At 52.7% G+C, this 27236-nt stretch overlaps 11 protein-coding genes across 11 annotated transcripts; 6 read left to right on the forward strand and 5 right to left on the reverse strand.

Annotated features, from left to right (window-relative positions):
- Nucleotides 1-257: 257 nt before the first annotated feature.
- On the forward strand, nucleotides 258-2875 carry K460DRAFT_372281 (BRO1-domain-containing protein; the record flags this gene model as incomplete). Its single annotated transcript, XM_040934497.1, has 4 exons — nucleotides 258-265; nucleotides 316-2078; nucleotides 2127-2529; nucleotides 2578-2875. 4 exons carry the CDS (start codon nucleotides 258-260, stop codon nucleotides 2873-2875), a joined length of 2472 nt encoding a protein of 823 aa, XP_040792431.1.
- A 1239-nt stretch (nucleotides 2876-4114) lies between these two features.
- K460DRAFT_270262 (uncharacterized protein) lies at nucleotides 4115-6342 on the forward strand (the record flags this gene model as incomplete). Its single annotated transcript, XM_040927633.1, has 2 exons — nucleotides 4115-5339; nucleotides 5387-6342. 2 exons carry the CDS (start codon nucleotides 4115-4117, stop codon nucleotides 6340-6342), a joined length of 2181 nt encoding a protein of 726 aa, XP_040792432.1.
- Nucleotides 6343-6875: 533 nt separating this feature from the next.
- K460DRAFT_360718 (uncharacterized protein) lies at nucleotides 6876-8075 on the reverse strand. The gene is made up of 2 exons (XM_040932320.1): nucleotides 7522-8075; nucleotides 6876-7441 (listed from the first exon to the last, which is right to left on the reverse strand). The coding sequence occupies exons 1-2, from the start codon at nucleotides 7906-7908 to the stop codon at nucleotides 7217-7219; spliced, it is 612 nt and encodes a 203-aa protein (XP_040792433.1). The 5' UTR covers nucleotides 7909-8075; the 3' UTR covers nucleotides 6876-7216.
- Nucleotides 8076-8575: 500 nt separating this feature from the next.
- K460DRAFT_5283 (uncharacterized protein) lies at nucleotides 8576-9134 on the reverse strand. The gene has a single exon (XM_040938493.1). It carries the CDS (start codon nucleotides 8931-8933, stop codon nucleotides 8601-8603), a length of 333 nt encoding a protein of 110 aa, XP_040792434.1. The 5' UTR covers nucleotides 8934-9134; the 3' UTR covers nucleotides 8576-8600.
- Nucleotides 9135-10068: 934 nt separating this feature from the next.
- On the reverse strand, nucleotides 10069-12987 carry K460DRAFT_350011 (uncharacterized protein; the record flags this gene model as incomplete). The annotated part of the gene is made up of 1 exon (XM_040931468.1): nucleotides 10069-12987. One exon carries the CDS (start codon nucleotides 12985-12987, stop codon nucleotides 10069-10071), a length of 2919 nt encoding a protein of 972 aa, XP_040792435.1.
- An 813-nt stretch (nucleotides 12988-13800) lies between these two features.
- Nucleotides 13801-15074, reverse strand: K460DRAFT_399978 (mitochondrial folate transporter-like protein/carrier; the record flags this gene model as incomplete). The annotated part of the gene is made up of 2 exons (XM_040936280.1): nucleotides 13801-14552; nucleotides 14609-15074. The coding sequence occupies 2 exons, from the start codon at nucleotides 15072-15074 to the stop codon at nucleotides 13801-13803; spliced, it is 1218 nt and encodes a 405-aa protein (XP_040792436.1).
- A 451-nt stretch (nucleotides 15075-15525) lies between these two features.
- Nucleotides 15526-16244, forward strand: K460DRAFT_360722 (uncharacterized protein). The gene is made up of 4 exons (XM_040932321.1): nucleotides 15526-15692; nucleotides 15797-15905; nucleotides 15959-16012; nucleotides 16063-16244. Exons 1-4 carry the CDS (start codon nucleotides 15577-15579, stop codon nucleotides 16177-16179), a joined length of 396 nt encoding a protein of 131 aa, XP_040792437.1. The 5' UTR covers nucleotides 15526-15576; the 3' UTR covers nucleotides 16180-16244.
- An 818-nt stretch (nucleotides 16245-17062) lies between these two features.
- On the forward strand, nucleotides 17063-19171 carry K460DRAFT_360724 (DNA glycosylase). The gene is made up of 5 exons (XM_040932322.1): nucleotides 17063-17897; nucleotides 18076-18413; nucleotides 18535-18600; nucleotides 18725-18778; nucleotides 18844-19171. Exons 1-5 carry the CDS (start codon nucleotides 17148-17150, stop codon nucleotides 18902-18904), a joined length of 1269 nt encoding a protein of 422 aa, XP_040792438.1. The 5' UTR covers nucleotides 17063-17147; the 3' UTR covers nucleotides 18905-19171.
- A 1857-nt stretch (nucleotides 19172-21028) lies between these two features.
- K460DRAFT_5471 (uncharacterized protein) lies at nucleotides 21029-21721 on the reverse strand. The gene has a single exon (XM_040938505.1). The coding sequence runs from the start codon at nucleotides 21615-21617 to the stop codon at nucleotides 21252-21254; it is 366 nt and encodes a 121-aa protein (XP_040792439.1). The 5' UTR covers nucleotides 21618-21721; the 3' UTR covers nucleotides 21029-21251.
- A 105-nt stretch (nucleotides 21722-21826) lies between these two features.
- Nucleotides 21827-24077, forward strand: K460DRAFT_411682 (uncharacterized protein). Its single transcript, XM_040937488.1, has 4 exons — nucleotides 21827-22194; nucleotides 22270-22353; nucleotides 22417-23263; nucleotides 23313-24077. The coding sequence occupies exons 2-4, from the start codon at nucleotides 22296-22298 to the stop codon at nucleotides 23584-23586; spliced, it is 1179 nt and encodes a 392-aa protein (XP_040792440.1). The 5' UTR covers nucleotides 21827-22194; nucleotides 22270-22295; the 3' UTR covers nucleotides 23587-24077.
- Nucleotides 24078-25105: 1028 nt separating this feature from the next.
- K460DRAFT_350015 (uncharacterized protein) lies at nucleotides 25106-26180 on the forward strand (the record flags this gene model as incomplete). Its single annotated transcript, XM_040931469.1, has 2 exons — nucleotides 25106-25215; nucleotides 25262-26180. The coding sequence occupies 2 exons, from the start codon at nucleotides 25106-25108 to the stop codon at nucleotides 26178-26180; spliced, it is 1029 nt and encodes a 342-aa protein (XP_040792441.1).
- Nucleotides 26181-27236: the final 1056 nt, after the last annotated feature.

Raw genomic sequence — 27236 nt, forward strand, 5'->3', positions numbered from 1 at the left:
ACCTCTTCCCAGACTCCAACCTAGGTGGTACGAAGCGGCAGTCTATTGAAGACAGGCGGAGGCTAGTCTGGTCTTCCCTTTGTCGCATGTGCTAATCCACTGCCATCGGTTCCTGGATCAAGATGCACCCTGAACAGAGCCCCACGCTAGCGCGGGGCAGCAACACTCACATCCATGCGCCATCAGCCAGGTTTAAGCTGCGGTGACGTCTTTTCCGCAAACCCATGGCATGGTAAACACCAAACCCAAACTCCACCATGGCCTCGTAAGTTGGGTATGCAAGGGTCTATTGTTCCACGACTGACACATGGCCAGCAACATACTCTTCCTGCCGTTTCGACGGTCCCACGCCGTCAACCTCACCGAAGCCATCAAGCAGTACATATCCTCCAAATATGACCAGCATCCGGACATGTTCACCAAGGACCTGGAGACGATCGAGAAACTCCGCTCCGTCGCCGTACATGCCCAAGAACCGCACCCGAGCAACATCCCGAAACTACAGCAGTACGCGGCACAGCTCATATGGCTAAGCGGGAAGTTTCCAATCGACATCGGCGTCGAGTTCCCATGGTATCCAGCGCTGGGTTACAATACAAGTCGCCCAGCATCCCGTAACAACCTTCGCTTCGAACTCGCGAATATCTTGTACAACCTCGCAGCCATGTACTCGCAACTGGCTATGTCGTCGAACCGAAGCACACCAGATGGGCTGAAGGTGGCAGCCAACAACTTCTGCCTAGCTGCTGGCGTACTATCACACCTGCGGAACAGCGTCCTGCCTGAGCTGCGGACCGAGCCCCCCGAGGACATGGACCTTATGACGCTGGAGTGCTTGGAGAAGCTGATGCTGGCACAGGGCCAGGAGTGCTTTTGGCAAAAGGCTGTCAAGGATGGGCTCAAGGATGCAACCATCGCCAAACTAGCAGCACGCGTATCGGACCTATACAACGAAGCGGGCGAAGCGGGCATACAATCCGACGCCATCAGTAGCGAATGGATACACCACATGACGGCAAAGCACCACCACTTTGCTGCTGCTGCCCAATATCGAGCTGCTTGCGATGCTCTGGAGAAACGAAAATATGGAGAAGAGGTGGCACGTTTACGTGATAGTCTCACATGCGTAAACGATGCCCTAAAGGAGCAGCGATACATCAACAAGGTTGTTCTTGCAGACCTCAATGGGCTGAAGACTCGGGTTACAGAAGACTTGAAGCGCGCGGAAAAGGATAATGACATGATCTACCTGCTACCCGTCCCTCCCAAAGCCGAGTTGAAGATCCTGGACAGGGCGAACATGGTGGTGTCCAGGGTGCCCAAGGAAATAGCCGAGTCTAACGCACTCCTTGGAGACCACGGTGAACTCGGACAGGCCCTCTTCTCAAAACTGGTCCCATACTCGGTACATTTGGCGGCTAGCATATACGTGGATCGCCGCGATAGACTGGTCAATAATACCATCATCGAAGAACTTGAGGCACTTTCGACCCAGATCCACGAGGTTCTACGCAGTCTCAACCTTCCTGGCTCGCTTCAGGCGCTTGAGAAGCCACTCGGACTACCGCCGGGCCTCAGCACCCATGCCGACGAGATCCGCCAGCAAGACGGCATTAATCGACTGCTACGCTCAATGGAGGACACCAAGAAGCTCATGTATACTGATCAGGCCATCTACCAGGAAGGTGTTGATATACTCAGGTCGGAGGCAGCAGAGGATGAAGGCGCCCGCCGAAGGTATGGTACAGCGCTTTGGACTCGGCAAACAGCTGAGCAAGCCGCTCCCAAGCTATACGCTCAAATCAACGAGATCGATGGCTACTTTAAAGCTGCCACAAACAGCGACAACATTGTCAAAACGAAGTTGAATGAGAACGAGCATTTTATTCGGTTACTCAGCGGACCGGATCATGACCTCGAGAATTATGTACCCAGTGGCCGGAGGCCTGCGATCACCGGGGACGTAGAGCGAGAAGCTGGGAAGTTGCGAGGTTGTTTCAACGAAGTCAGCCGATTGGAGAGCAGGCGACGACGGAAGATCGAAGCCTTGAGGACGAAGGCGAAGCAAGATGACATAAGTAAGTCTCGCGCTTCTACCCATGAAAAACACGCTAATAGACAGCTAGATCCGGAACTGCTGCGCGAAGCCGCTCGCTTAGAGCGGGAGTACCCTATGCAAACTATTGAGGCTGTACAGTTTGAGGGTCTTTTTGATAAGCGATTACAAATGTACGACGTTGACCAAGATATGGTCCAGGACGAAGAGAAGGACCAAGCAGCAGCCATTAAGCGGCTTCAAGATGCCAATGCCGCCTTCTTGATCACTCGCCGGGGAGACCAATCGACGAAGAAGCGGGAGCAGGCATTGCAAAGCCTAGAGAATGCGTACTTCAAGTACAAAGAGATCATTTCGAATCTCGATGTGGGTCGGAAGTTCTACAATGACTTGGCCAAGATTGTGAATCGGTTTCGGGATGACGCACGCAGCTTCGCATACCAGCGGAAATCAGAAGCGTCCGCACTTGAGAAGTATGTCGGAGCCTAGAGGTTGTTTGAAATTCGCTAACTCCTTGCCAGTGACCTCGCAACCCGAATGAACTCTCTCAGTCTGCAGCAAGCGAACTCGGAATCGTTACACCAGCAGAAAAAAGCAGACGCACAGAACCCGCAATACGGTGCTGAGGCACATGCAGAAGCGCCTTTGGCTGCCCCGACGCCCACAAGAGCTGGTGTTGCACCCACATCCGGCATGTGGACCCCTGAAGTGGGAATCCGATTTGGGGGAGTGCCTACGACGTCTGGGAACTCTCGGCCTACCAATGGCCCTTCTCAGGATGGGCGATGGGACCCAGCGAAGGGATTGAAATTCGGGTAGATTGGACACTGGTGTGATTGACTGTAGATAGCATGGAAGAATACCCAACAGCAGAGACAGACTAAAGACATATTTCTCGAGGCACGATCGTAGCTACTTATTCTCATTGAAGCCAGTAATATTCTCCTCCTCGAGCCGAAGTTCAAGGAAGGGCGGATGCATTCAATCTACAACCACTTCGAGCACAACCGCTCATGCGGCTCACGGAAGGATTCTAGAAAGTTTCAAGTGCTATTATTATCGCTGCCATATGACGCAATGCCGTGGATTGTGATGTCGCGTAGGCACGGGAATAATGAGGGTTTGGGTAGGGAATCTGCCTCGCGGAGAGAAAGAGAGAAGAGAGGTGTGCCTCGCAACCATGGTGGCTGTGCAAAGCGATCTTTTGTGGGACGGAGCGATGACTTCATCCACACGAACGGGTACGAACGAGGCGCTGGCTGGTCTACGCGCCAAACAAAATGAGTGGGATTTTTCTGCAATTTGGCCTGGTTGGGCTCGCACCGCGCGCGCAATTGGCTGCCGGTGAAGGTAGTGGTAGTGGTAGACTGCACGCGGCGAGGCGACTATTCTGTCACAGCTTGGCGGCCATTGGACTTTTTGTCGCATCGCAGACGACTCGAGGGACTGACAGAAGACTTTGACGGTTCAACAGCAGCACCTACTACTAGCCACTCTCACGACTGACATCCTTCTCTGTCGTCTCGAACCCCTTCTCTGCGCCTTGCCTCCAGGGCTCTTCGTCTCTCGTTCTTCCTCTACCCAACATACATACATACATCATTACAACAACAACATCAACAGCAGCGCATACCACGCCCCGTCCGTCCCGCTCTTAGTCACCGTTTCACCCGCCTCGAGACTCTGAAACCAGGAACGCAGAGCATCATCGTCAGCCTGCAATCGTAGCCGGCGCGTCGCACCTCTCAGCGCGGGGTCTATTGATAGCACCACCCGCTAGGCTGCTTCCAGAGAGGCATACTGCACAGCCCATCGCTCACCGAAGCAGCAGCACACACACAGCCTCCTTCACTCACCAGCCTCAGCAAGTCAAGCTAGGAGACGTTGCGCGTTCCTGTCGCCCTTTGGACCACTCGTTGTGCCTGCTTCCTGCCCTGCCCTGGAGTTTGACCGAGCCCCCGCCCGCCGTCACCACACTGCACCCACCTGGCCCAAGCGCGCCTGCTCCAAGTCCTCCGCATTTAGCAACACGCAACACGCGCGAGTCAAAATCGCATCATGGATATCCAGCAGCGCGGCCGCTCACCCTCAGCGGGCCAGCGCGCGAATATAAGACATTCGCCCTCGCCCTCTCCCCATGCGCCCTTCCCACACAACGTCTCCGGCCTCGGCTTCGATCCCACCCTCTCCGTCCACGACCCCTCCTCCTCGACCACCTTCCAAGTCACCACCGCCGCCTTTGACCCTTCACACTACCTCACCACGACCCAGGGCCAGCAGTACCCACAGCAGACTTCCCTCGCCGACCAGAGCTATCTGCAACCCACCCAGACGACCCTCTCGCAGCACAACACGCCTCAATTTGGCCCCCAAGGCAACAACATCTCACCCGACCCACTTGACATCTCCCATACCACCAGCCCCGACTTCAACCACTTCTTCACCGCCAACGATATCAATCAGAACCAGGCGATCAATCCCTCGTTCCTTGGCAACACGCTGGACCCCCAGCTGTTGGATGCTCAGCCGCAACAAAATCCATCCATCAGCCCATCTGACCTCATCAGCCAGATGGCGACCACACAACAGGGCGCGCCCACACCGCCGCACCTCCTGCCCACCATGAACCATCGCCAGACTCCAAGCCCACAGGCCTCGCCGAACATGAACCAGGGCCAATTCACGTCCCCGGGCCATTCGCGACACGCTTCCTTGGACCCAAATGCCGCATACGGACAAGGCACAGAGTGGGGTAACATGGCCAACTTCAGGGGCCATAGGAGAGCTCCAAGTGAAACCTACTCGGATGTATCCTCGGCGCATGCATCACCGTACCTAGTTCAGCAAGACAGCTTCGAGACGGATCAGCCCTCGCCCCTCCTGAATGCGCAGAACGACCCACAGCTGTTCCATGATCCTGTGATGCAATTCGGCCAATTCAACCTGAACGACAGCAATGCGCACATTAGTCCTGGCCATAGCCCTCACATCTCGCCGCGCTTGAATCCGCAACAACAGCAGTCGCTTCCGCAGTTTCAGCCTGGCTCGTTTGGCTTGGAACAGGGTATGAACAACCAATATGCACAGCAAGGGATGGGCACATACCAGAACCAGGGCCCAGAGCCGTTCCCGTCTTTGAACCAGGGTATTCCCGAGTTTGGCCAGGCTGACGCAATGTCACCACCTGAGATCAACATTGACTTTGCCCCGCCATCGCGACAAGCGAGCTTTGAACCGCCAAAGCCTGAGCACCAAGCAGATGCTTTGAGTCCTCCAGATCGATGTAAGTATTCTACGCAGTTATGAAGTATTTATCTAACCATTTCAAAGCACGGAGTCGCAACAGGATACGAGCCAAGTCCGATCCATTCAGTGGTGCCAGCTCACGTGCATCTACACCAGGCTCGGAAGTGCACCGGTCGCTATCTCCCAGTGCAGCCAAGTCTCGATCTCCCTCCCCATCCTCCAAATCCTCTCGCCGTTCTTCCACCTCGAGTGTGCCCAACCGCGACTACATCTTAGACCTCGCGGACCCTTCAAGACCTGCCCCTGCCGACGGCTCAAATCCCAAGCGTACACAGAAGCATCCTGCGACATTCCAGTGCACCTTGTGCCCGAAGCGGTTTACGAGGGCATACAACCTCCGGTCCCATTTGCGCACACATACAGATGAGCGTCCCTTTGTATGCAGCGTCTGTGGTAAAGCATTCGCGCGTCAGCACGACCGAAAGCGCCACGAGGGTTTGCACTCGGGCGAGAAGAAGTTCGTGTGTCGCGGCAATCTCAAGGACGGTAACCACTGGGGTTGTGGCAGGCGATTCGCTCGCGCGGATGCCTTGGGACGTCATTTCCGATCCGAAGCAGGCCGCGTATGCATTCGTCCTTTGCTCGAGGAAGAAGCGCAAGAAAAGGGCGGTTGGGACGGCCAGAACCAGCAAATGAACAATGGTAACGGCATGTTCGCACCAATGCCCGCCCAGAATTTTGGAAGCGGAATGATACCACAGCCGGGCTTCGAGCAATTCCCTCAGGGCGGCGGTATGCAAGCACAGCAGTTCTTGCCCGCAGCTCTGCTAGCGCAATACCCTGCACTAGCGGGTATACAGTGGGATCAACTTCCACCTGGTCCGCCTGACGAGGTTGAGGGTGATATCAGCGGACGTAGTAGCTTTGACGCATCTAGTGGAGGCGAATTCTTCGACGAGGAGAGCGACTACCAGAACCAGCAGCCTATTTACGGCGGTAATGGGGGCGGCTGGGCGAGCGACTCGTACGATGGGCGGTGATGTCGTATGGGGTTATCGTAGGGCTTCCTTCGCTTTCCGCTGTCTTCAGTGGCCTTTTGATTCCTTTCTATGATAGCTACGCGTTTACGATTTGAGTTTATGATTGCGCGACGTCTTCGTTTGGATACCACTTTAGTTGTTTTACGCGCGAGCTGGGTATCAAGGTCGGTATACCCCGGGATAGGGCAGCTAGGATCAACTTTGGGTCTTGAGTTGCGGAGTTTCGACGTAGATTAAAGTATAGAATTGCAGCACAAAATGCAGTAATCAACTAAGTCGTTCAACTGCGTGTGTCTTGTGACTTGGCTAGCTAAACATCTATACTGATTCTTTCCAAGAAGAGAACTGAGATTATGGGTCCTTGGGGTGTACGTTCTCCAGAAGACACTATGGCAGAGTTGCTTCCGATGGACTGACTAGATCTATGAAGGAATCTCAATCGCTTAGGGCCTCCCTAAACAGTCGTGCAAAGCTGTCCCTGAGGTATGTTAGAGATAGCACCAGATCACGGGTCCCTTGAATGAGATTAAATACAGCAAGCGGGATCCGCTATACTGGCTGAAATCCTGAGGAGGGTGTAATTGGATCCTTTCGAACTTGCACAGGGATGATAAGAGAACATGAAGGAAGAATTAAATAGATTTCATGATCTCATGAGCCTGAGCACTTCAAGCAAGACCTGACCATTTCACCGCCGTAAAAAGGAAAACACATAGGAAGGACTACCAACCCGGACAAACAGACAAGATAGACCATGGCCACCATTGCAGTCCGAGCCACTCCCTTCCTGAAGCCTCTGTGTACCAGCTGCTGTGAGCCCACAGTAGCTAGAGGATATTACACCAACGTCCAGCAACGAGGTTAAGTAGTTGCCTCACGATCTCTTCGCCTTGGGGCCCAGGATATCCTCCACAAGGCCGGTCCAAAGTTGCCTCGTCATACCCTCGCCGTCTACGATTGGCTTTGTCAATCCCTTGGCAACCTGCGCCGCCATGCCTTGGAAATCAACCGTGTTGCTGTCTGTCATGTCTGACATGGCGGAGGGAGCGTGGATGTGCGTTCCGTCTGCGGCGACAGTGTGAATGGTGGGGACCATGACCTGTACATCTCATTGTCAGCAATGGTTCAACCATTGCCATTGAGTATAGACATGGGAATAAGGTAGAGAAGTAAACATACCGGTTCCTCAGCCTCTGTCACTTCGGCCTGAACTGTCTCCGAGGGGTTGATCCAGGGAAGGATGGGCACGCGGAACTCGACCGGTGCGCTGCGCAGGTCAGGATCAAAGTCTGGGATATACGCAAAGTCGATGGTCGAGCTGTCGCCGACGGCCTTGAGGCTGCGACTTGTGTTGAAATGGCGCACTTTGCTGCCTGTCTCGCTGGCTTCGGGCACGGGGATCGTGGCTGATGCGGGCAGACGAGGAGTCGACGATTTGGCGCCGGCAATGGGCTTGTCTGAGGTGAGGAGGGAGGAGAAGGTTGCTGGGCCCGTCATGGAGAGCTGGCGGGTAGACGTCTTGCTGCCGGCCGCAATGACGCGGGTGAATGCTCGTGAGGCTTGCATGGCTGCGCTGTGTGATGTGAAGATGGAGAGAAAGCAGCAAGTGGTAAAGAAGTAGAAGCGAGTAGCGATTAGTACGGTGATTAGATAGATGTAGGCAGGAAGTAGAATGGACGTCAGGCTCGGAACTTTTCGGAGTGTGCTTCTCAGTCGTCACGTCCGGATGGGTGGGTGGGTATGAGGAATGGATAGATAGGGTCTTACGTTGACGTGAGGGGAAGCTGTCTGCTTTTGAAAGACAGCACTCCAAGACCCTTTTCGGAGCTCTTGGCTGCGGTTCTAGAAGGGCTATGGCAGGCGGTCAACAGTTGTGCAATTGTGCAACTACTTACTTACTCAATCACCTCACAGCAGCCACTGGTCAGTCATAAAGGTGGACCGATGATAGGACAATCGGGGATGCAGCCCTCTGGTCCGTTATCCTCACGCATGTCGATGCGAGGGCCCAAGCTCCCCCCCGTCCCCCCCAACGATGCAGTACTACACTCAAAGCAGGTTAAATCTAACCCAAGCCAATGGAGGAGATCCACTTCGCCCTGGCCTGCACATCCTCCCCGCACTTTTATTAATCACACCTGGAAGCGTGGCTCGAAACACCCATCTCTAGCCTTTATCGGGGCATCTTTATCTGGCGACCCCTTGTGAGCAATCGCGGCAACTGACGGAAGAGCCGGAAAGTATGGCTGGCTGAACGCCTACGGGTGGCATCCCGGGTATCGAGTGAGTCTTTTGCTATCGCGCGAGAATGTCGGTGTGCGGGTCTTGTTGGAAACGCACGTCCACAGGGGTTCACCAGGTCGAGTGAGGTTTAGCCAGTGTGCGACATCGGTACGGAAAGGCGTGTGCCTGTATGATCGGCTCTCCGCCCAGCGACGCCGCCGCATAAGCTTCCGTGAGGTGTAATTATACCAAGTGAGGCGACAGGGGGCCCAATCAAGGACATGTACTGTATACTCCTTCGCCAACGTGACTTTGCTTTTCAAGAACAGCAATAGAAAATCAACAAGGGCATAGGTGATAACGGACATGGTGGAATATGCGAAGCTGATGTCACGATGAGTTGTTGGATGATAAGGGAGCTGACGAGCAGCTCAACACATGTAGCCTCGCACAATCCTGCTCGTTGGCCAATTGCTCCAAAAGTGCTGTTCGCAAACTCTTCTTGAAAGAGTAAAGTCAGGTACCAAGAGCCTTGCATATCGTTAGCGTTCTACCGACCCACATGCCGTCAATAGACGAGGCATGGCCGAAAATACTAGACCCGGCCATTTCATACGCAAATTTTCAGTAACATTATATAAGCTCTATCTCAACAAATCGTCATCAACAGCTCAATTAAAACGAGCGGATCGGCCTGATGGTCTAGTGGTATGGTGAGTATTCGTGATATCTTGCCGTCTCCACAACAACGTCTAATAATAAATTAGATTGTCGCTTCGGGTTTCTCGCCTGGATACAGTGTATCTGTTATGTGACAGGCCCCGGGTGTAAGTGCTATCGCAGCCATAATTGAATCGTAAAAATCTAACATCTCCAAAGTCGAATCCCGGTCAGGCCCCATCTTCTTTTTGCCCTTTTTTGCTCCTTCATGGCTATGTTCACCACAACACGCCTAGGCCCTTTCTGCTCTTTTATTTTCTATTTCTATCCTTTGTGCATTCATTGGGTACATGTGTTTTAGTTGTTTTAATCTTACTAGCATACCGACACCTAAAATACAATAAAAGTTATGCAGTAGACGTGAGTTGTAGTGAAGGCAGTCAAACATCAAGACTTAACAAGCACAGTCGGTGTTCCTATTGAATCATCAAACTCCTTCATGGGTATTATTGCTGGCTTGCATTTGCACACTCTTGCAATAGATCGACGTATACAGCCAAGTACACAGAGTTTCATGCCTGACTATTCCACATACCAAACATCCCGCACACCCGCAAGGTTCATATTGTGTCTACCAAATTGGTACCCTCAGGAACAAAACACCCCACCCAGCCGTCAGTGTTAAAACTTTCAGGCGGTCTGAACGTCATTCCTTTCGACCTCAGCACAAGAGACTCATATGCACACAACCGAGTACTTCCCTGCTACAAAAAAAAACAATGCCCTCGACTATACAGCCCAGACGATTGCAAGACCTTTTATACCACGGCACGCGAGCACCACTCACCTAAGAGCATGCAAAGCCATGGCATACTCGCAGCTAGTCCAGGCACTACTCTTCTGTTTCTTTTCTTTCTTAGTCTTCTTTTCCATCAGACTCGATCCCGCACTGAAGCTTGACCTCACTTCTTGAAACTCATCGCTGCCTCCACCTCTCATACCACCCTTGTTGTGGGAAATAATCACGTTCCCTTGTTCGTCTGGATCAGGCCATGTGGTGCCTGTGTCGCTTTCTTCGTATTGAGTGTCGTACTGTTTTCCTCCACGATCGTAGGGATGGTTGGTGCCAGGGATGTTGGATTTGTCTGGAGCGGGTTGGACGGCAAATCGATCATCTCGCTCGTTGCGAAGACCACTACTGGTGTAGCGGGCTGTGGAAGGGCCTCCGAGTGTGTTTCCTGTGAAGCGAGCGTTGTTGTTTATTGCGGTGGATCCGGACAGTGTGAAGTCATGATTGACTCTAGGCGTGAAGTCTCGTTTGGGGGCTGTGGCGTCGAGGTCTACTGCTTTCCCTTTGCCTTTATCTTGCTTCTTGTTGCTGTCCTTGAGCCCTCTTGTTTCCTGTATCTGCGATGAGGCACCGTCAGATATTCTCTCGAGGACACTAGTATTCATGCGCATTGATGCTTTGCCTCGGCGCTGGTCCTCAGCTGGCTGGTACCGCTTCGAATACGTCTTCGACTTTGGATCGGAAGGCGTAGCAAGAAGAAACCGCGTTACTTTGCCGGCTATGTGGAAGGCCATCTCCATCGAGTTCATGTTTGATTTCTCGTTTCTGGCTGGTTCAAGCACCACAGTACCGGCATCGCTTGGTTGTGGATGCTGCCGTAAAAGCTGATCGTGGCTGTTCTGACCCGGTACATCCCTCTTGAACGAATGGTAGCTCTCGTTCTCGGGCACTCTTCCCATACGTTGTACACGACTTGTTCGTGGTGGTGGCTGTCGACGCACTTGCCTTTGGCTGGCCGACATGCTAGGCGTAATGGTATGGAGATCTGTATCCCGTTCATACTCCGCTTCGCGTCGTCTGCGTTGCTCCTCGTAAATACGCCTTGCCTCGCGGGCCTGCTTGGCCTTCCTGTACGGTCCGGATGTTTGCAACTCTACGAAGCCTTTCAATCTGTCATCCGCAGTACGAGTGGAAAAGATTGATTCAGTATCTTGAGAGTTCATGTGCTCCACAAGATAGGGGTCGGCTTCTTGAGAGAATCCGGGCGCCGGCTCTTTGGGCGGAGTTCGAGGGATCTCACTATCCCACCTCTTTCCCTCTCTAGGAGTAGTTGTAAGGCTTTGGATTGTGGTAGCGGTTCTTTGAGACTCCGGAGAAGACGGTCGATTTTCTCTATCACGAGGCGACATCGGCCTGTAAGTTGGATATTCAAATGTTTGAAGCGCATTTGGCGTATTGGGCAGTGCTCGGGTAGCATAGATCGGCGGAGAACGCGACCCCGTCTGTACAGGTGAGTCCTCATGCCTGTAGGTTCCGCGATGACGATGTTCAGTCGCTAGCCGACGTGTACCAGAGGGTACTAGAATTGGCGGAGAAGCCTGAATACCGAAGTGCTTGTTAAAAATGAAGCTGAGGTTATCATAGGGGTTCTCGTCGGGAGGTTCGTAAGTCTGTTGTTGATGTAGACCATGGCTGTTGGTGCCATATATACCGTAGTCACCTGCGTCATCTACGCCATCGTATCTTTCATTGATAATATCAGGTTTCAGAGACGTTCTGTTCTCGGTTGGGAGGTTCGTCCTTGGGTCAGCTGCGTTCTGAGGTCGCATACTAGGTACTGCTCGGCTTCCAGGATGTTGCCGGTCCTCTATCTTGTTGACCGAACGTAAGCCTTCCATGGGGCCGCCTTTATCGTCCCTTTCTAATCCATTGGTAGGCTTATGTTCTTGGCTTGGCTCCACGTTACTACTGCGTCTCCAGAAAGGCTTAGGGAGCTCCCAACCACCTCTGAGGTGCACTTGAGGCTGTTGTTCCCCTTGTTCTAGGATCCGTTGATTCTGGGAAAGATGGGGCGGCGTAGGCGAACCTGGTGGACACGGCGCCGCAAAATGATCTCGTATGTTGGAAGATATATAATTGCCATAAGCGTCGCGGCCGTTGTTTAGCGGAGAGACTGGACATGTTGGAGGGGTGAATGAGTTGGTAGATAGGTCGTATTCTCGATTGCCAGTCCTCGGGGAGACGGGTGGGAAAGGCGAAAGAGCACGATACTTTGCATCATATCGATCTCGACTAAACTGCCTTGATTGTTCAGCTGCTGGCAGCTTAGCGTTGGGTAGGCCACGTGCTAGCCATCCCTCTGCTCTTGCATCTTCATCTACTTCAGTGCTGTGGGTCCATGATAGTGCACAACCGCCCTCAAAGCTAGAGGTAGCTGTGCTAGGTTCAGATGATCCATCACAGTGGCTACTTGGCAGTCTTTTCAAATGCTCATCGCCTAAAATAGTGTGCTCTTCCTGATCCTCTTTGATGGACTGATTATATGCACTTGAAGTCTTTGACCATTTCCTGCTGCCAGTCGATAGATTATTGCTCCAGTTTGCTTCAGCCTCCGCCTCGTTTGTCAAGAACTCCAATGCAGTGCACTCATCGTCTTCGCTTCTCTTGCTCAATGTTCCATTTTCGGCATCGAGCATGCCTTCGCGTGGGTGCTTGCTTCCCTGGAGGCTATGCACCTTGTTGCTCTCGTATATAGCAGTGACAAGCCTGTGCTGCGTGTCCTCTAGCTCGAGCCCCAGTTCATCAAAGATAGCTTGCGAGACAGGTGATGATGGGTTTGTACATTCGTCGATCATCTCAGCCTGGAACCAGCGTCGTCGGCACTTGTAGTGCGGATTGTCCCTCAGAGGACTGCGAGCAGGTAACGGCGGAGGTGTCTCAGGCGGTTCTCCAATAAGGGGATCGTGAGCCATTAGAAGGGTAAGCCTCGGCGGAGGAAGACTTATTGAAGAGGATGTCGTGAAAGGGATACATATGCAGCGTGTAGCAAGGCTCTTCAAAAAGATATGCATCCGAACCAAGGCTGTGCGTTTGCCATCATTCAATGTTAGCGGTGTGTAGGTGACCATTCATTCGAGGATGGCGTTCGCAATCCATTTGGCGGTGACCTCGTCCACCAATACTTGTTAGATGTTGCGTTCATCCGCCACGTATCAGGCAAAGCTACCTTCAGTACCTAATGATCTTGAATTCGTGAAGCTTTCCAGGTATATTCAAGAGCGTTCGCGTGAAGTAGAACGACGTAGACAGTAGCTACTCACACAAAACAACGCTGGGTAACTAGCTGTCTTGCGAAGGAGCTAACGTGGACCTCCATTAAAAGATCTTCATAAGCCATAAGAAGCAGAAGCAATGCCTATTCCGACATGTTACTATCGCACTATGGAGTGAGACGATGATGACCAGACTTGGCCGTTGAAGTCTAGTGAAACAAACTGGTCAGACGTGCCTGAAATATTGTATTCCGTGTACCCTACCAAAGAGATAGGCCAGAAATGCCAAGTAATAGATTTATCCACCAACATGAAATCGTCCATAATATCCCGTAACGCCAAGAGCTCCGATGCTGCCAATATCTGATGATGATGCTGCGGCGTATGCACACAAATACGAACAGAAACAGGAGTGCTCACTAGGATATCTTGCCCCTACAATCCTGAACGCCCCGGAAGGAGCTCTATAACCCCTCTGAAAGTGCTGATGATGGTATTGCCGACTCGAGTTTCTCACAAATCATCTTCTTGTATCCTCTTACCCTCGTTCTTGAACTTCTGATGAACGAGCTTCAGTCCCTCGAAAGTCATCATCGTCGTAACAGCGGCAGGAACAGCACGGACCATGTTTGTGCCCATTCCGTTGTAAAAAGCTCTCCAGCCTTCTTCTTGCAGGATGACAGTGCAAGTCTTGAGGATACCGCGATATCGAGGCATGTTGATCATGCCATCTGACGACGATGTACCAGGGGGTCGGGTTTGATGCCCTATGCCATGTTGCCCTCCCTGGAACGATATGTTATCGTGCGATTGAGAGGGTAGAGACCTTTGTTGCGTTTGCAACCGCGTGCGTAGAACTTCGTGTGGGTATGTTGCCGAGGTAGCGCAAATCTTACTCAATACGGTAGCGGCTGCGATGCCAAACCAGTGTATGTCGCTTGCTTTAGCATCTGCCTGACCCATCTCTAAGCCGGTAAATTTCATCTTCAAGTACTCATACAGCGGAAATTGGATGGCAACGTGGGTGAGTCCTAGTAGGGCGGGCGTAAGGCCGGAGTAGAAAGACGCGATGCCCTCTTTGGCGTACATTTTTCGAAAAGCATCAAACGTGCTCTTGTAGTGCCACGGCGGGCGATGTTCTTCCGAGGCGCGCGCGCTGACTTGGGACATTAATCTTGTCTTGACAACCCATATGGGGTTTGTGACGAGAGTCGAGCATCCACCGGCGGCGACCGAGGCAAGCGTCCGTGCAAGCCATTTGTTCTCTACACATTGGATCTAGTCAGCTACGCAAGTTTGAGCGCCACATAAGGGTACTAACCCATCTGAGGATTGAGAAAGTCTTTTGTGGCCTCATAGGTGCTCATGTAGACGGCCCAAGTTGGAATGTATCCAAGCAGCATCGGGCCGAGCCCTCTGTACAAGCCGCGAAGGCCGTCCTCAACCCATATGACTCGAGCAGTACCTGTGAGACCCTTGTATACGGCGCGCGTAGGCCCAGCGTATTTTCGTGGGCGAAAGGAGCCTTGGGCTTGCAGGCGAGTTTTGATAACATCGAGCGGGCAGGTCACAATGCCCGAAGCCACTCCGGCAGAGGCTCCACAGAGAGCATTGATGGGTCCATCTGGAAGTCTGGCGACATTGACAGCGAGCGTACTTAGTGGCGAAGTTGATTTGCGATTGTTGCTCGCGTTTGCCATGTCGCGCGGTTGAACAGCAACAGCGGAAGGCGCATACCGGTCTGGATCAGTAGTCGGGGACGGCGGCGCGGGACGGTGCGAGGACATGCTATGGGCTGCAAGTACGGAGCAATTAGATACATTCCCCCTCTAACGTTGGAGCGAATGCATACTGGCCGTCGTCCCCTTTGCGGTGCCTCAGTGCCCCGCAGCACTTGGAGTAACACAATGGCTAGCGAATGTGCGGCTCCATTGACGGGCAAAGGCCGGGCGAAAGTTATGGAGAGGTATGGAATGCTTGCGAGGAGATTCGTGTCGGTTCGTGGGTTACGGCGAAGCGGTGCGAAAGCCACCAAGGCGTGCGCGTAGTGTGTGGTGCAAAGCTTTGGTGCCGGGGCAGACGTCAGAGCTAGGTGAGCACGAGTGAAGTTCCCAGCTCGGCGAGTGGGGACAGCTGAATAAGGCCCGCAGACGACGCTCAGCCTATTGGCGAGCCTTTCTTTCGCATTACGGCCCTCACGACTTAACTTTGACCACCGAGCACCAAAACTGCAATTGACGGCAGCACCACCCCTCGACACCCGCAACCCCCCGTCGAACATCCGCAATCATGTCTGCGCCGTCGCTCGCACCCTACATCCTCAAGCGCCCATGGCTCCAGCGCTGGATGCAGCCGCTCGCCAACTGGTACTGCAACGCCTCCGGCTACAGACAGCTCGGATTGAGGTACGCACTCCCCCAAGTGTGCCAATGCGCTGCAGAGCGTTGGAAGAAGCAGTGCAGGATTCTGCATATCTCGAATTGATGGGCTGACGTGCATTGCCCTCCAGAGCCGATGACCTGCTCCCCGAGGAGAACGACCTTGTCCAGACCGCCCTGAAGCGCCTTCGACCCCAGGCCGCCTACGACCGTGTCTTCCGTCTGCGCCGTGCGCTACAGGTATATAGGCATCATTGTCGATTCCAATGGATCAAATGGCTAAGATACTGCAGCTCTCCATGTCCCATCAGCTCCTACCCAAGGAGGAGTGGACCAAGCCGGAAGAAGTGAGAAATTCGCCAGAGACCAGTAGACTCGATTGCTGACCTCGACATAGGACACGCCTTATCTCCAGACCCTCATCGAGGAGATTGAGACCGAGATGGCCGAGCGCGAGGATCTCGAATCCCTGGTGGTTAGCAAGAGGCAGAGGAACGCAAAGAGTGGACACTAGTCGATGTACATAGGGAACCTGGGAATCTGGAATTAGGAGTAGTTGTTTGCGAAACAAGTGGAGCGAGTTCGAGGGATGTGTATTAGAGTGTAAAACACCAACATCATCCGTATCAAGAAATGCCCCCTTTACAGTCCTTTGGAGCCCCATGCGTAGCTTCGGCGCACAACACAGCCATGGATCGAGCTCGACACCCAGTCTACCAAGATTGGACACTTTATACTTGATCGTGCCTTCCACAAGAGTTATAATGATCAAGTGCATACGGTTCCTCCGCGGGACCGAGTAGCTCAAGTATGGCCGTGTTGACTGAACAAGAGATTTTCTTCATGGGCTTCCCAGCAGCAGGTTGGGACATCAAGGGCAGACTCATAGTAGAACTCGCAACTAATGCATCTCCTGCAATCTGTGTATAGTACGGTTTCATGCACTACGCACTGTAAGGTTACAGGAAATCTCTGCTACACATCATCTTTTGACATCTAACAGGCCACTTAAGCTATGCAAGATCCAATATCTTCTTTGATGCTGCCTTGAGGTTTTCTCACCACAGACAATTGCTCACACGCCCTTGAACTAGATGTCTTCGTGCCTTGGTCAACCAAATTTTAGAAACATGCGATATATACTATTACAGCTCATCGCTACATGCCCCGTTGTCGTTGAGAGTTCAAGGACTAGGCGTACATCAGGGCTGATTGATGCGAAGAATGCGGAGTGTCGAGCTTCCGGATATGTCAGCGTTGGGCACATGACAGCGCGACAGCTCGACTCAAGCTTCCCCGCGTCTCGCGTCAGCTCTCCAGCTTCCGTCAATACCACACAATTTGATGCTCTATCGCACAAGACTATTATCCAAGGCTTTAAGGCACACAGTATGTTGGCGGAACAGTGCTCGTTATTGTATATTAACCAAATGACGTCAGGCCTTTCCATTCACCAGAACGACACCATCTATCCACTTCAGCATGTCACTCAGGCGCTCAGCGCGTGTCGCTAGTAGCAGCGCAATAGGTACGCCTGAAGCAAAAGCCTTAAATGGTACTGCAAAATACGAAAAGATAAACAAATCTGCTCCGGCGTCAAAGAAACGCAAGAGTAGAGCATCCGCGACATCACCATCGCAGCCCACGGAAGAAGAATCAAATGGCACCATCATCGCAGCTCCAGACCTCCCTTTTGTAGTCCCAGAACTACCTGCAACGCCCTTGCCGAAAAGGCGCAAAGCCGCATCTGAGTCTCCCGTGAAGCCACTACCTTTCACACCAACTCCTTCCGGCGTGGGGTTGATCGCTTCAACAACAAGAGAATATGGGCATCCATTGGAAGATCTGGCGGGTCTCAAGTCCCGTCCAGCAGAGCCCCACGCAACCAACGCTCCCCTTTCAACACCTGGAGGCTCACGCGTCGTCGCATACCAAAGTTCTCCCATCATGCCGCCGCCATCTGCATCTCAAGACGCACCACCAGCCTCCCAAGAATCTCCCACTAAGAAGCGGAAAGCGAAAGAATATGTCCCGCCAGACGTTGGCGTAATACCAGCGGCCAGCACGAATATCGACAGGTTATTAAAGGACGCAGAGGAGTTTTTGGTCAAGATTGATCCAAAGTTACAGGGACTGGTTGAGAAGCATCATTGTAAGATGTTTAGTCCCGAGGGATTAAGAGAAGTCGTGGATCCGTTCACGGCGTTGAGTAGCGGGATTATAGGGCAGCAGGTACGTACCCAACGTTCTGTTTGGAAAGTTTATACCAAGATGCGAGTTGTGAGAAGATACCTCGTGACGAGCAATTGCCGGAATTTCAGGTGTTGGACGGGTGGGAGGACATATCTGCGAAATCATACATAGGAAAACAAACTATAGTAAAGTTTGCATGGATCTAATGCGCCCACAGGTATCAGGACAGGCGGCTGCGAGCATCCGCAAGAAATTCACAGCCCTCTTCCCAGAAACACATCCTTCCTTCCCCTCACCCGCCCAGGTCATCGCAAAAGATCTCCCTACCCTCCGCACTGCCGGTCTGTCTCAGAGAAAGGCAGAGTATATCTCTGGGCTCGCTGAAAAGTTCACCAATGGCGAGTTTACAGCGCAAATGCTCGTTAGCGCAAGCGACGAAGAGTTAATAGAGAAGCTGGTCGCGGTGAGGGGCTTAGGGCGATGGAGCGTGGAGATGTTTGCATGTTTTGGACTGAAGAGGATGGATGTATTTTCAACGGGGGACTTGGGTGTGCAGTGAGTCCCCACTTCGCTATGCTCACTGTCCAGAGACACGGCATTGCTTCGCGTCGATGCAGAGATTCTCCGAGGCATGCATGATGTCCAGGGGCGAGCAGGAAAACTGACGTGAAAGCAGACGAGGTATGGCGACCTACATGGGCCGGGATACCAACAAGCTGAAAGCCAAAGGCGGCAAGTGGAAGTACGTACAAGCTACTCTTTTTCTTGCTCCAGACCTGTCTAGCCCTGTCCAGCATGCGCCACAAGACAGTGGGCAGCGTTCCCAGACTGATGACTGTAATGTATGCTGACTCTGAAACGCGCAGATACATGTCCGAGAAGGAGATGTTGGACATAGCGTCCCAGTTTTCGCCTTACAGGTGCGTGTATCTCCGGTGACAGTAGGGTCGTGCAGTGTGACATGAGACTAACCGGACTGAGGCAGATCGTTGTTTATGTGGTATATGTGGCGGATCGTGGACGTTGATATTAGTGTTATGCACTGAGCGCATTTGGAAAGATGTTCAACTATGTTGTCATAGTGAGGTAGTTGCATCCAGCGATTGAGTATCTGCAAAGTTCGTTTGAGGTTGTGGTGGGGTCGGGTTGCAGTACATACGCCAGCTACACAATCGGTCAGAGTGCGCTTCCAAATCCGCATACTTGGTCATAGAGAATAAATGGCCAGCCCCTTGGCGTCAACTCTGGTGAAGTCATACAATCACGTTATGTAATTGAGCGAGGTTCCATTGGTAGATCATCACAGAAGCAATAGGTCTAGACTAGTTCTTAGTTGCTATCTCTAAGTGGTCGACTGTTATAGAAGCTCCCTTGTCTGTGGATACAATCGTATACATTCTCTCTTACCTAGGGTTTGTCATTGCAACGGGGCACTTGATTCATCCGATCTATGCCCCGCATTTGCGCGAGTGTCGTGCATTAGCGATCTGCGGGTGTTTTTCGCACAGTGGCTAGTACCGCCGGAAAGGGCGGTTATCGATGTGCTGTATGTCGCTCTACAGCCGTTCGATGGGTTGAGCTACTGGTGACATGTCGATTACGCTCATCGCCTGGTACCTGCGACAATCTTCAAACGTCGCTGGATTTGCTAGAGTGAACCGGCTAACTGCACGCTTGGTGTTCGGCATGGCAGGCTGATTCCGAGGCCGCGCAATACCTGATTCGTACCCAATGTACATTCCTCGCTTCTCCTACGCCCGTTGGGACGGGTTATTGACGAGCAGAATGATCAATCACTGTGTCACTTCTCTTTGTGGGAAGGCATTAACACGACTGCTCCTGGGGACTCATGCTTTCTGTTCATGTTAGTGTTGACGGATTAAGTACCACCTTGCGGTGTTGTACCCGGGACACCCCTGTTGGTGCGAGTAAATCCTAGAAGTTGTACGCCCTGTCCCAGGCATCTCGATGGCGCTGGTAGCCGTCGATGGTGGAAGGCGGTCTGTTTGAGATCTCATCCGTGCGTCCGATGGACCTGGTAAAACGAGGTGGATCGTCCAGACGTTTGGAGAAGGGGAATTTTTGCTTGCTCAATGTGGAGACGGTCTAGGATGTGAACCATGGGTCGAGCAATGTAGGGTGACGAATGAAGATGGATATCGCACAAGAAATCGTAAACGTCCTAAGACTGATGCTGATGCGGGAGCGCGGCACCGGAAGGAGAGCTCTTGCATGAAGCCCTTGTCTGAGTGTGGAGCAGTGGGGTGAGAAGTATTGGAGGTCTGATGCTCTGGTAGTACAATAACACTTGGCCGCGCCTTTCCTGCGGGTTGGAAGGCGCCTAAGGTAGGTAAGCTCGAGGATTGGATGCCGAACATCGGTCGTCGACAGTTGTACAACATAAGAATACCTGCTAAACCAGTTCTGGCGTGCAAGTGTGACTTCCCCGAGATACACCAGCGTGGGTGTGTAGGACGGCCCTCGTTCATGGTAGCCGCGTGTGCTGCAGCTGGCTGATAGAGTATAGTATGTACGTATGGCCTGATTAGAAGGGTCTGCGCAACCCAGACTTTAGCTTGCCTTTGGGAATTGAGCAAGACGAATTGGAGAGGTGACGTCGAGACGATTCTTCAAGCGACGACACATTAGAGCGATCCGAGTGAGTGAGTGCCCTGGGGACTCATTCTCGTTTCAGAAGAAGCATGCTACTAGTGGAACAAGGCTGATGGATCAATCCGATGTCTTCGGTTAGTGTGGATTGCCTACCCTAGGTAGATGGGGACCAGCGAGGTTTCAATAGAGTTATAGAGGCTCCCTCGGTTTTCGAAGATGGAAGTAGAAGACGTTTCACGTTGATTCCGGGCATCTCGCTTGTAGCTATTTACCGCCGGTATATCGTCGCCGGTATCGTGCTCGATAGTGTCGCGTCGCGCAGCAGCTGCAAGCATAACATAAAAACACGGGCATGATGTTGGATCCCGGTCATGGGAGATGAGGACTCAATATATGCGCGTCGAAGATGGACCTTGGCAGCCGCCTGAAGAACTGAGTTTCGATTCATAAGCGAGGCTGCTCGTTGGCACGAGCATTATCGAATGGCGGCGCGAAAAGGAGATTAGTGACGACATTGTTTGAATGGTGGCCCACCTAGCGCAGCATAGACGCTGAACAAGAGCTTGGGACATGGTTGATCAGGAGAGCCAGGGGAGCTAAACCAGACGAGACTGTGAGAATCTATGCCCTGAATGTTATTTATTGTCGGAGGGCTGTTTATTCAGGATTGCGGCGGGCGGCGCTTGCCCAAAAGGACAATGCCGTAGCCGAGTTGGGATCAGTTGAGGAAGGAGCTCGTGCACGGCCGCAGGGGTGTTGTAGCTAGGGAGGGACGCGCAATCATCGAAGGCGAACATTTGCAGGCAGCTTGGGAAGAAGGGAGTTGCTTTTGCGTCTCTTGACACTGGCACAGGTGTGATGCTGTTTGGAGACGGGACTGCTGCAAAAGGTGCCGCACATGCATTGGATAATTCGTGAGCAAGAGGGACAAGACCAGCACCTTGCCACCTTCGTCGCGACTTCAAGAATAGGAGGACAGATGACGGATGACGGATGCCTTTGTTTCCCAGAGTGGCACTGTGGCGTTGGATGCGGGCCAGATGGAGCAGATGGGGCCACGATGCGAATAAACGTTGAGGCTGCCAAGCCGTCTCCTATACACAGGACTGGACAGGACAGGAGACGGCGGACGGCGGAAGCAAGCATAAAGCATAGTTGGGAGGCTTGTAGTTGTAGTGACACTCTCTGAAACACAAGAGCACGTCACGTTCAAAATGCTTGCTTTTTCCGGCTTTGCTCTGCGACGGGAGGTTACGCGTCACGGCAGACGATGCTGCAGCAAAACATGTTGCCATGACGGCCAACACACTGCGGTACATGGCTACATAATAATAATCCATCAGCTTCATTCACCAGGGAAGTCAGCTTGGGCCGCCCATGTGCAATTCAACTCTCTCGGCGCGCATCCATGACGGGCAAATATGGGCAGGGGCAACCAATTGATATGATCTCCACCCGGAACCGCTAGTCCCATTAGTGTTGCTTGGGCCCTGGCATTCAACTGGCACTCGCGCTCTCCTTTTTCTCTACTACCCAAGTGCCCGCTCTCTGCCCTTCCTTCTCTCGTCTTCATCCACCTTCGCTATTGACGGCCGCGCTTCCCATCGCCCCCCTGGGTTTACTCCATTTAATACTGTCTTCTTTCGTTTGCTGCTTCTTTCACTCGCTCCAAACATCTTTCAACCCATCACTCAGCACTGACCGACCAGCCTTAATATCCCAGGTTCGTACCACGCCCTTCCTTTGCAAACCCATTGCTTGCTTCTTTTCTCGACGCGCCGCTGACCCTCAACTCCAGTTACCAACAAACTCCACTACTCCGCAATGCCTTCATTGCTGAGGCTCGTCCTCCCGGCCTTGGCCGCAGTGAGCACCGCCTATGGTATGTCGCGTCTCCATCGATTGTGCATTCCTGGATGCAAAGTTTCCTAACATGTCATAACAGCCGCCTCGTGCACCGTCTCTGCGACCACCACGATCCAGAATGCCGGCGACGCGACTGGCCTGGCTTCCTGCTCCACCTTCTCCGGCAGCATCGCCATCGCGACCGGCACCACCGACGACATTGCCCTCGACGGCATCAAGAAACTGAGCGGCAACCTCATTGCAACCAACAATGCAAACATGAAGCGCCTCAGTGCCGCCAATCTCGAGACTCTCGACGGCGAGATGCGTCTCGACGGACTGACGCGTCTCTATGGCGTCGATTTCCCCAAGCTCAAGAACATTGACTCGATCAAGTGGAACGCTCTCCCCAACCTCCAGACAATCGGATTCACCGCCGAAGTCGAGCAGGCCAAGAAGCTGGACATTCAGAACACTGGTCTCCGGTCCCTCAAGGGCATCAACATCGAGGAGGTCAAGACCCTCTTCATTGCCAACAACGGCTACATCAACGAATTTTCCATGCAGCTGGGCAACGTTTCCGACTCCTTGACTCTGGCCGACAACAACGTGAACGTCAAGGTTGAGCTGCCGAACTTGATCTGGGCCACCAACCTAACCTTCCGTTTCTGCGGCTCCGTTTCCGTCCCGTCTCTGAAGACGCTCAATGGTTCTTTAGGGCTATATAACAATGGCTTCGAGTCATTCTCTGCCCCCAACCTTACCTCTGTCGGTGAAGCGCTTGCCATTGTTGCCAACGACAAGCTCTCCAACATCACCTTCCCCATGTTGACCAAGATCACCGACAACCTGCAAATTGCCAACAACTCCCAGCTCGCCGAGATCCAGGCTTTCCCTGAGCTGAAGAGCATTGGAGGTGCTTTCGACATCAGTGGTAACGAGTCCAAGTAAGTTTCCTCGCTTGCATCTGCTGAAGTGGTTACTAATGCGTCTCAGGGTCGAGACTCCCAAGCTCGAGAGTGTCAAGGGTGCTTTCAACCTGCAATCCACCGACAACATCACCGAAGCCTGCGACTTCTACAAGTCTCTCCAGCAGAAGAAGTGGCTCCAGGGTAAATACTTCTGCCGCGGCAAGGTCGAGGATCCCGGTACCGCTGGCCACACCCCCAAGGACCAGAGCGGCAGCAGCAAGAAGAGCGCTGCTACTTCGCTCAGCGCAGTGAACGGTGCTCTTGGTCTTGCTGCCATGGCCGCTGTCTTGCTTCTCTAAATGGTTCACGACGCTGGCGTTCCACAACAATTGCATAGACTAATCCCACGACCTGACTTTCTTTGATAGCGTATGGAATCAAGCGAACAAGCGCTGACGTTAGCGATCGGCATTCTGAGGACTGGAGGGGATTTGGGCGACAGATTAATGGACCAGCATGCAACAACACTTGTATGTATCACTTGGCTACGAAGGTCGAATTAGACTTTAATTGGCAGTACACAATAGCCTGCGCTGCGACACGGTTGCAGAATGGCAGGAAGGATTGATTGGTTTGGGAAAATTGCACGTACTCACACTCTTCCCTTGTCTTGGATTCGTATTTCTTGTTGAATGCTATGCATGCATCAAGTGCATTTCGACTCGTTTGTTTTCATGTGTCGTACTTTGGCCGACTGCTCCTCGCTTGCTGTCTTGTGGCGCCACTTCGCGTGCTACGTCTCTTCGTCATCGCGTCGCATAATAATACATGCCTAGATGCATCGCCCTCTAATGCTACTGCTCGAGCCGGGGAATAGGGATATGCTCCGTAGCGTCCGCGCTGCGTCGAGTGCCTACTCCTGCAGATATCCTGGCTCTCTGTGTCACCAGCGTCCTCGGTTAGTTACAACTCCCAACCAGGCCAGCCTTGTCTTCTGGCGCTTCCACCCCCAGCCCGCCACCCACCGTGCTAAAAACAGAGAGCTGTTGGTCTTAGACTTCACGGATCGAGAATCTTGCAGCTGGACCGCGAGCCAGGAAAGCGGTAGCTGCCAGGAGCTTGCTTCTTATCTAATCCGACAAATCTAGGTAAGCCACGATTGCTACCTTGGGCCCCAATTGAGACTGATGGTCAGCCTCAGGATCCAAAAGCAGATGACCGGCTGCAAGACACGCTCAAGCTGCTACAGGAGTGCTACGACCGCACGTTCTGCACCTGACAACGCCGTTCGACTTGACTACTGTCTGTCAAGTGTGACCTTTGTTCAATGATTGTTGCCGTTGCTCCACGCGAGTGCTAGCGGATGAGCGGTGTAAACCCGCCTTGCATTGCTTGGCTATCACTGCGAAAACGTTGAATGTCTTTCCCAGGGAAACCATGCACCTTGACTGGCGGACCGATTCGAGATCCTTGTTTCAAACCGTAAGGGACAAAAAGCGACAGCCAGAGCACATCCTTGCCCCCACATTGTATCACCTACTAAAAAGCACGCTAGTTCCTCTTCCAGCATACATCTGTTGTTACTACGATCTATCGTCTTTTGCCAGCGGTAGCGCCATGACGGTACCGAGTCCGCACCATGACCCTCACTAGCGAAGGGTTACAATGGCGAAGACCGACCTAGTCAAATCACCCGCTTCCGCGCAGCCATCGGTTGGTGAATACTGCACGAAGCCTTGATCCTCATCAGCAAGTATAAGAGAGACCTTCCCGTTTCCCCTGTGCAAGCTTCGTTCCCCGACAACAATTCCTTCTACAAATCTCTTCTCCCCTTTGTGACCTCTCCTGTCTTCGTTTTGCACTGTCTCTCTAATAGTCATGATGATGGACCAACAACGCCACCTGCCAGACCCAACCAAGGTTGGATCTCACGGCAAGCCTGGAGGAAGTCTAGAGTCGATCGTGACGGGGTTCCCTACCCCCAAAGTGTAAGTCGTAGAGCCACACCATCCGGAGCTTTGCTAATCTTGCTAGACAACCGGATTATATATACCAGTTGGCCCCTATGCTTCAGGACCCTATCGATCGCGATGCTCCATACAGCTCCGAGATGTCTCGGAAAGCATCCATTGCGTCCACCTCGTCGTCCGGCCAATCATTCTATCGTGTATCGCGCTCTACCTCTCCGGCAAGTGGCTACCTAGAGCCTTCTTACGATCAGTCACCGTCAGTCAACCGCATCGCAATGAACACCGGCCACTTTCGCCCGTATCCTCCGCCTCATCGATCAGCAGGATCAGGTTCCTGTTGTTCTGCTTGCTTGGAGATTGGCGAAACCATCTTTGTAGATGCTGGCAAGGCGTGTCTTCGATGCGGGCGCGCTGACTCCATGCTCAAGACTACTGGCAAAGTTGCCCGCAGGAAGCGTAATGATCGAATCAAGTTTTCCCGCTTGATGAACAACGACTGCAAGCCTGAGAATGTGTCCAAGGAAGAAGGAGAAGCGGGTCGCCGCTTCGATCACAGCTTTTACTTCGCCAGCCTGCAAAACTCGCTGCTGAAAATCAACCCCAAGTTTCCTGAAGTAGCGGCACAACGAGAAGGCAAAAAGAGGCTAGGCTGGACCCCCCTCAAGTGCAACAACATTTCCGATGATGTCAAGGAGAAGGGTCATATTGAACCTCTCCACTTCAATAAGACAAACATTTTCGAATCCTCTCTCCAGGTCGTTGAAGACTCCACCGCAATCATGGCTGATGCCATCCAAGAGCGCAACGACCTCGAAGTTGAGATGGATGCATTGCTTCGGTCAAAAGCTTCGGCCGACGAGCTGAGACGCTTCCTCATGCGCACATTGCATCGCAACTGGTCAGCCACTTTGGCTACTTCTAACGCACAGCGCGGTGCTGAAGGCTTCAGCCGTCCCTTCCCCCAATCCACATCACGGCTTTGAGGGCTTTATTCGACATCAATTTCCGTTCTTCTAGTTCTTAGCGGCATTGGTAGCTGTGATGACGGGCACGTTTTGGTTTCTTGTGAGCATTTGACTGTGGCAGTTTGTGCAACCTATTCAGTAACGGCGGCAACGGCATCAAAAGTTCCTTTCCTTTTTTTTTTTTAAAGCTTCGGCGGTTATCATCCTGGCGTACACTCTTCGGCGCTCTTACATTTGGCTGCCATCCCATGTACACATACTGTCTTTCTTGTTTCGGCGTTGCATGTCCTATCATCCAGGAGTTTACAGCCACAAAATCTCTCATCATTGCCACTGGGGCATTTCATTATAGGTAAACATAGGTATTCAACGGGACAAGCCCCCCGCACGTAGCACGCACGAAGGGGCGTTCACTCCCGGTTTGGGAAGGGTGACCAAATAATGCAAACTGTGCACCTCCAACAAGCTCTTGCTCTCCCCCTAGCCTAGACGGACTTGTGCTCACAGTCCCTTCCACCTGCAGCAAGCAACCGTTTCACTCCACACCTTCCATGTCTAGACAAAGCACCAGCGCTAAAGGACTTGTTTTTTCGAGCACACTCGTCAATCCGCCGGCTCTGAAGTTCCGCTGCTATTTCCGGCTGAAATGCTCCGCTGCATGACACGCTCCTTCCGATTGCTCTCGCGACGATTACTCACTCGGTGCATACCAGCACCCGACGCTGCAGCAGTGCTCGACTTGAACGGTGAGCGGCACCCTGACAGAACCCAGATCTGCCAGCATCCTCGAGATACATTAGCGCATTTAGCGCTTATCTTCCGGAAGCCGCCCTCGATCCAGATGCGATGCCTTTGCTGAATTCGAGTCAGGATAGCGAGCGCCGTGTCACCTCGATTCCGTAATTTGCAGGCTTGGATGCGCGCTCCCCACTCTTATACCCTCATGTCAATGAGCTAACAGCGTCTTGCCAGTTCAAACACTCTCCGTGTGCAACCGCTGCTTTTTCGAGTCCCTGGTCTGGATGTCCGTACCCGCAGAGTGTTTGTTCTTCTTATGTTGACAATCAAGTGACT

The sequence above is a fragment of the Cucurbitaria berberidis genome (assembly GCF_010015615.1).
Source record: "Cucurbitaria berberidis CBS 394.84 unplaced genomic scaffold K460scaffold_1, whole genome shotgun sequence".
NCBI classification, from domain to species: domain Eukaryota; kingdom Fungi; phylum Ascomycota; class Dothideomycetes; order Pleosporales; family Cucurbitariaceae; genus Cucurbitaria; species Cucurbitaria berberidis.

What these genes read in the sequence shown, in the direction of transcription:
- K460DRAFT_360724 (XM_040932322.1), top strand. Translation starts at nt 17,148, where the DNA reads ATGTCACTCAGGCGCTCAGCGCGTGTCGCTAGTAGCAGCGCAATAGGT. An exon ending in GCCAAAGGCGGCAAGTGGAA is followed by an intron (nt 18,601 to 18,724) that starts GTACGTACAAGC and finishes TGAAACGCGCAG; the next exon opens with ATACATGTCCGAGAAGGAGA. An exon ending in TCCCAGTTTTCGCCTTACAG is followed by an intron (nt 18,779 to 18,843) that starts GTGCGTGTATCT and finishes GGACTGAGGCAG; the next exon opens with ATCGTTGTTTATGTGGTATA.
- K460DRAFT_5283 (XM_040938493.1), bottom strand. Translation starts at nt 8,933, where the DNA reads ATGTCCGTTATCACCTATGCCCTTGTTGATTTTCTATTGCTGTTCTTG.
- K460DRAFT_360718 (XM_040932320.1), bottom strand. Translation starts at nt 7,908, where the DNA reads ATGCAAGCCTCACGAGCATTCACCCGCGTCATTGCGGCCGGCAGCAAG. An exon ending in TGACAGAGGCTGAGGAACCG is followed by an intron (nt 7,442 to 7,521) that starts GTATGTTTACTT and finishes TGAGATGTACAG; the next exon opens with GTCATGGTCCCCACCATTCA.
- K460DRAFT_360722 (XM_040932321.1), top strand. Translation starts at nt 15,577, where the DNA reads ATGTCTGCGCCGTCGCTCGCACCCTACATCCTCAAGCGCCCATGGCTC. An exon ending in TACAGACAGCTCGGATTGAG is followed by an intron (nt 15,693 to 15,796) that starts GTACGCACTCCC and finishes ATTGCCCTCCAG; the next exon opens with AGCCGATGACCTGCTCCCCG. An exon ending in GTCTGCGCCGTGCGCTACAG is followed by an intron (nt 15,906 to 15,958) that starts GTATATAGGCAT and finishes AAGATACTGCAG; the next exon opens with CTCTCCATGTCCCATCAGCT.
- K460DRAFT_5471 (XM_040938505.1), bottom strand. Translation starts at nt 21,617, where the DNA reads ATGCTTGCTTCCGCCGTCCGCCGTCTCCTGTCCTGTCCAGTCCTGTGT.
- K460DRAFT_411682 (XM_040937488.1), top strand. Translation starts at nt 22,296, where the DNA reads ATGCCTTCATTGCTGAGGCTCGTCCTCCCGGCCTTGGCCGCAGTGAGC. An exon ending in CGCAGTGAGCACCGCCTATG is followed by an intron (nt 22,354 to 22,416) that starts GTATGTCGCGTC and finishes ATGTCATAACAG; the next exon opens with CCGCCTCGTGCACCGTCTCT. An exon ending in ATCAGTGGTAACGAGTCCAA is followed by an intron (nt 23,264 to 23,312) that starts GTAAGTTTCCTC and finishes AATGCGTCTCAG; the next exon opens with GGTCGAGACTCCCAAGCTCG.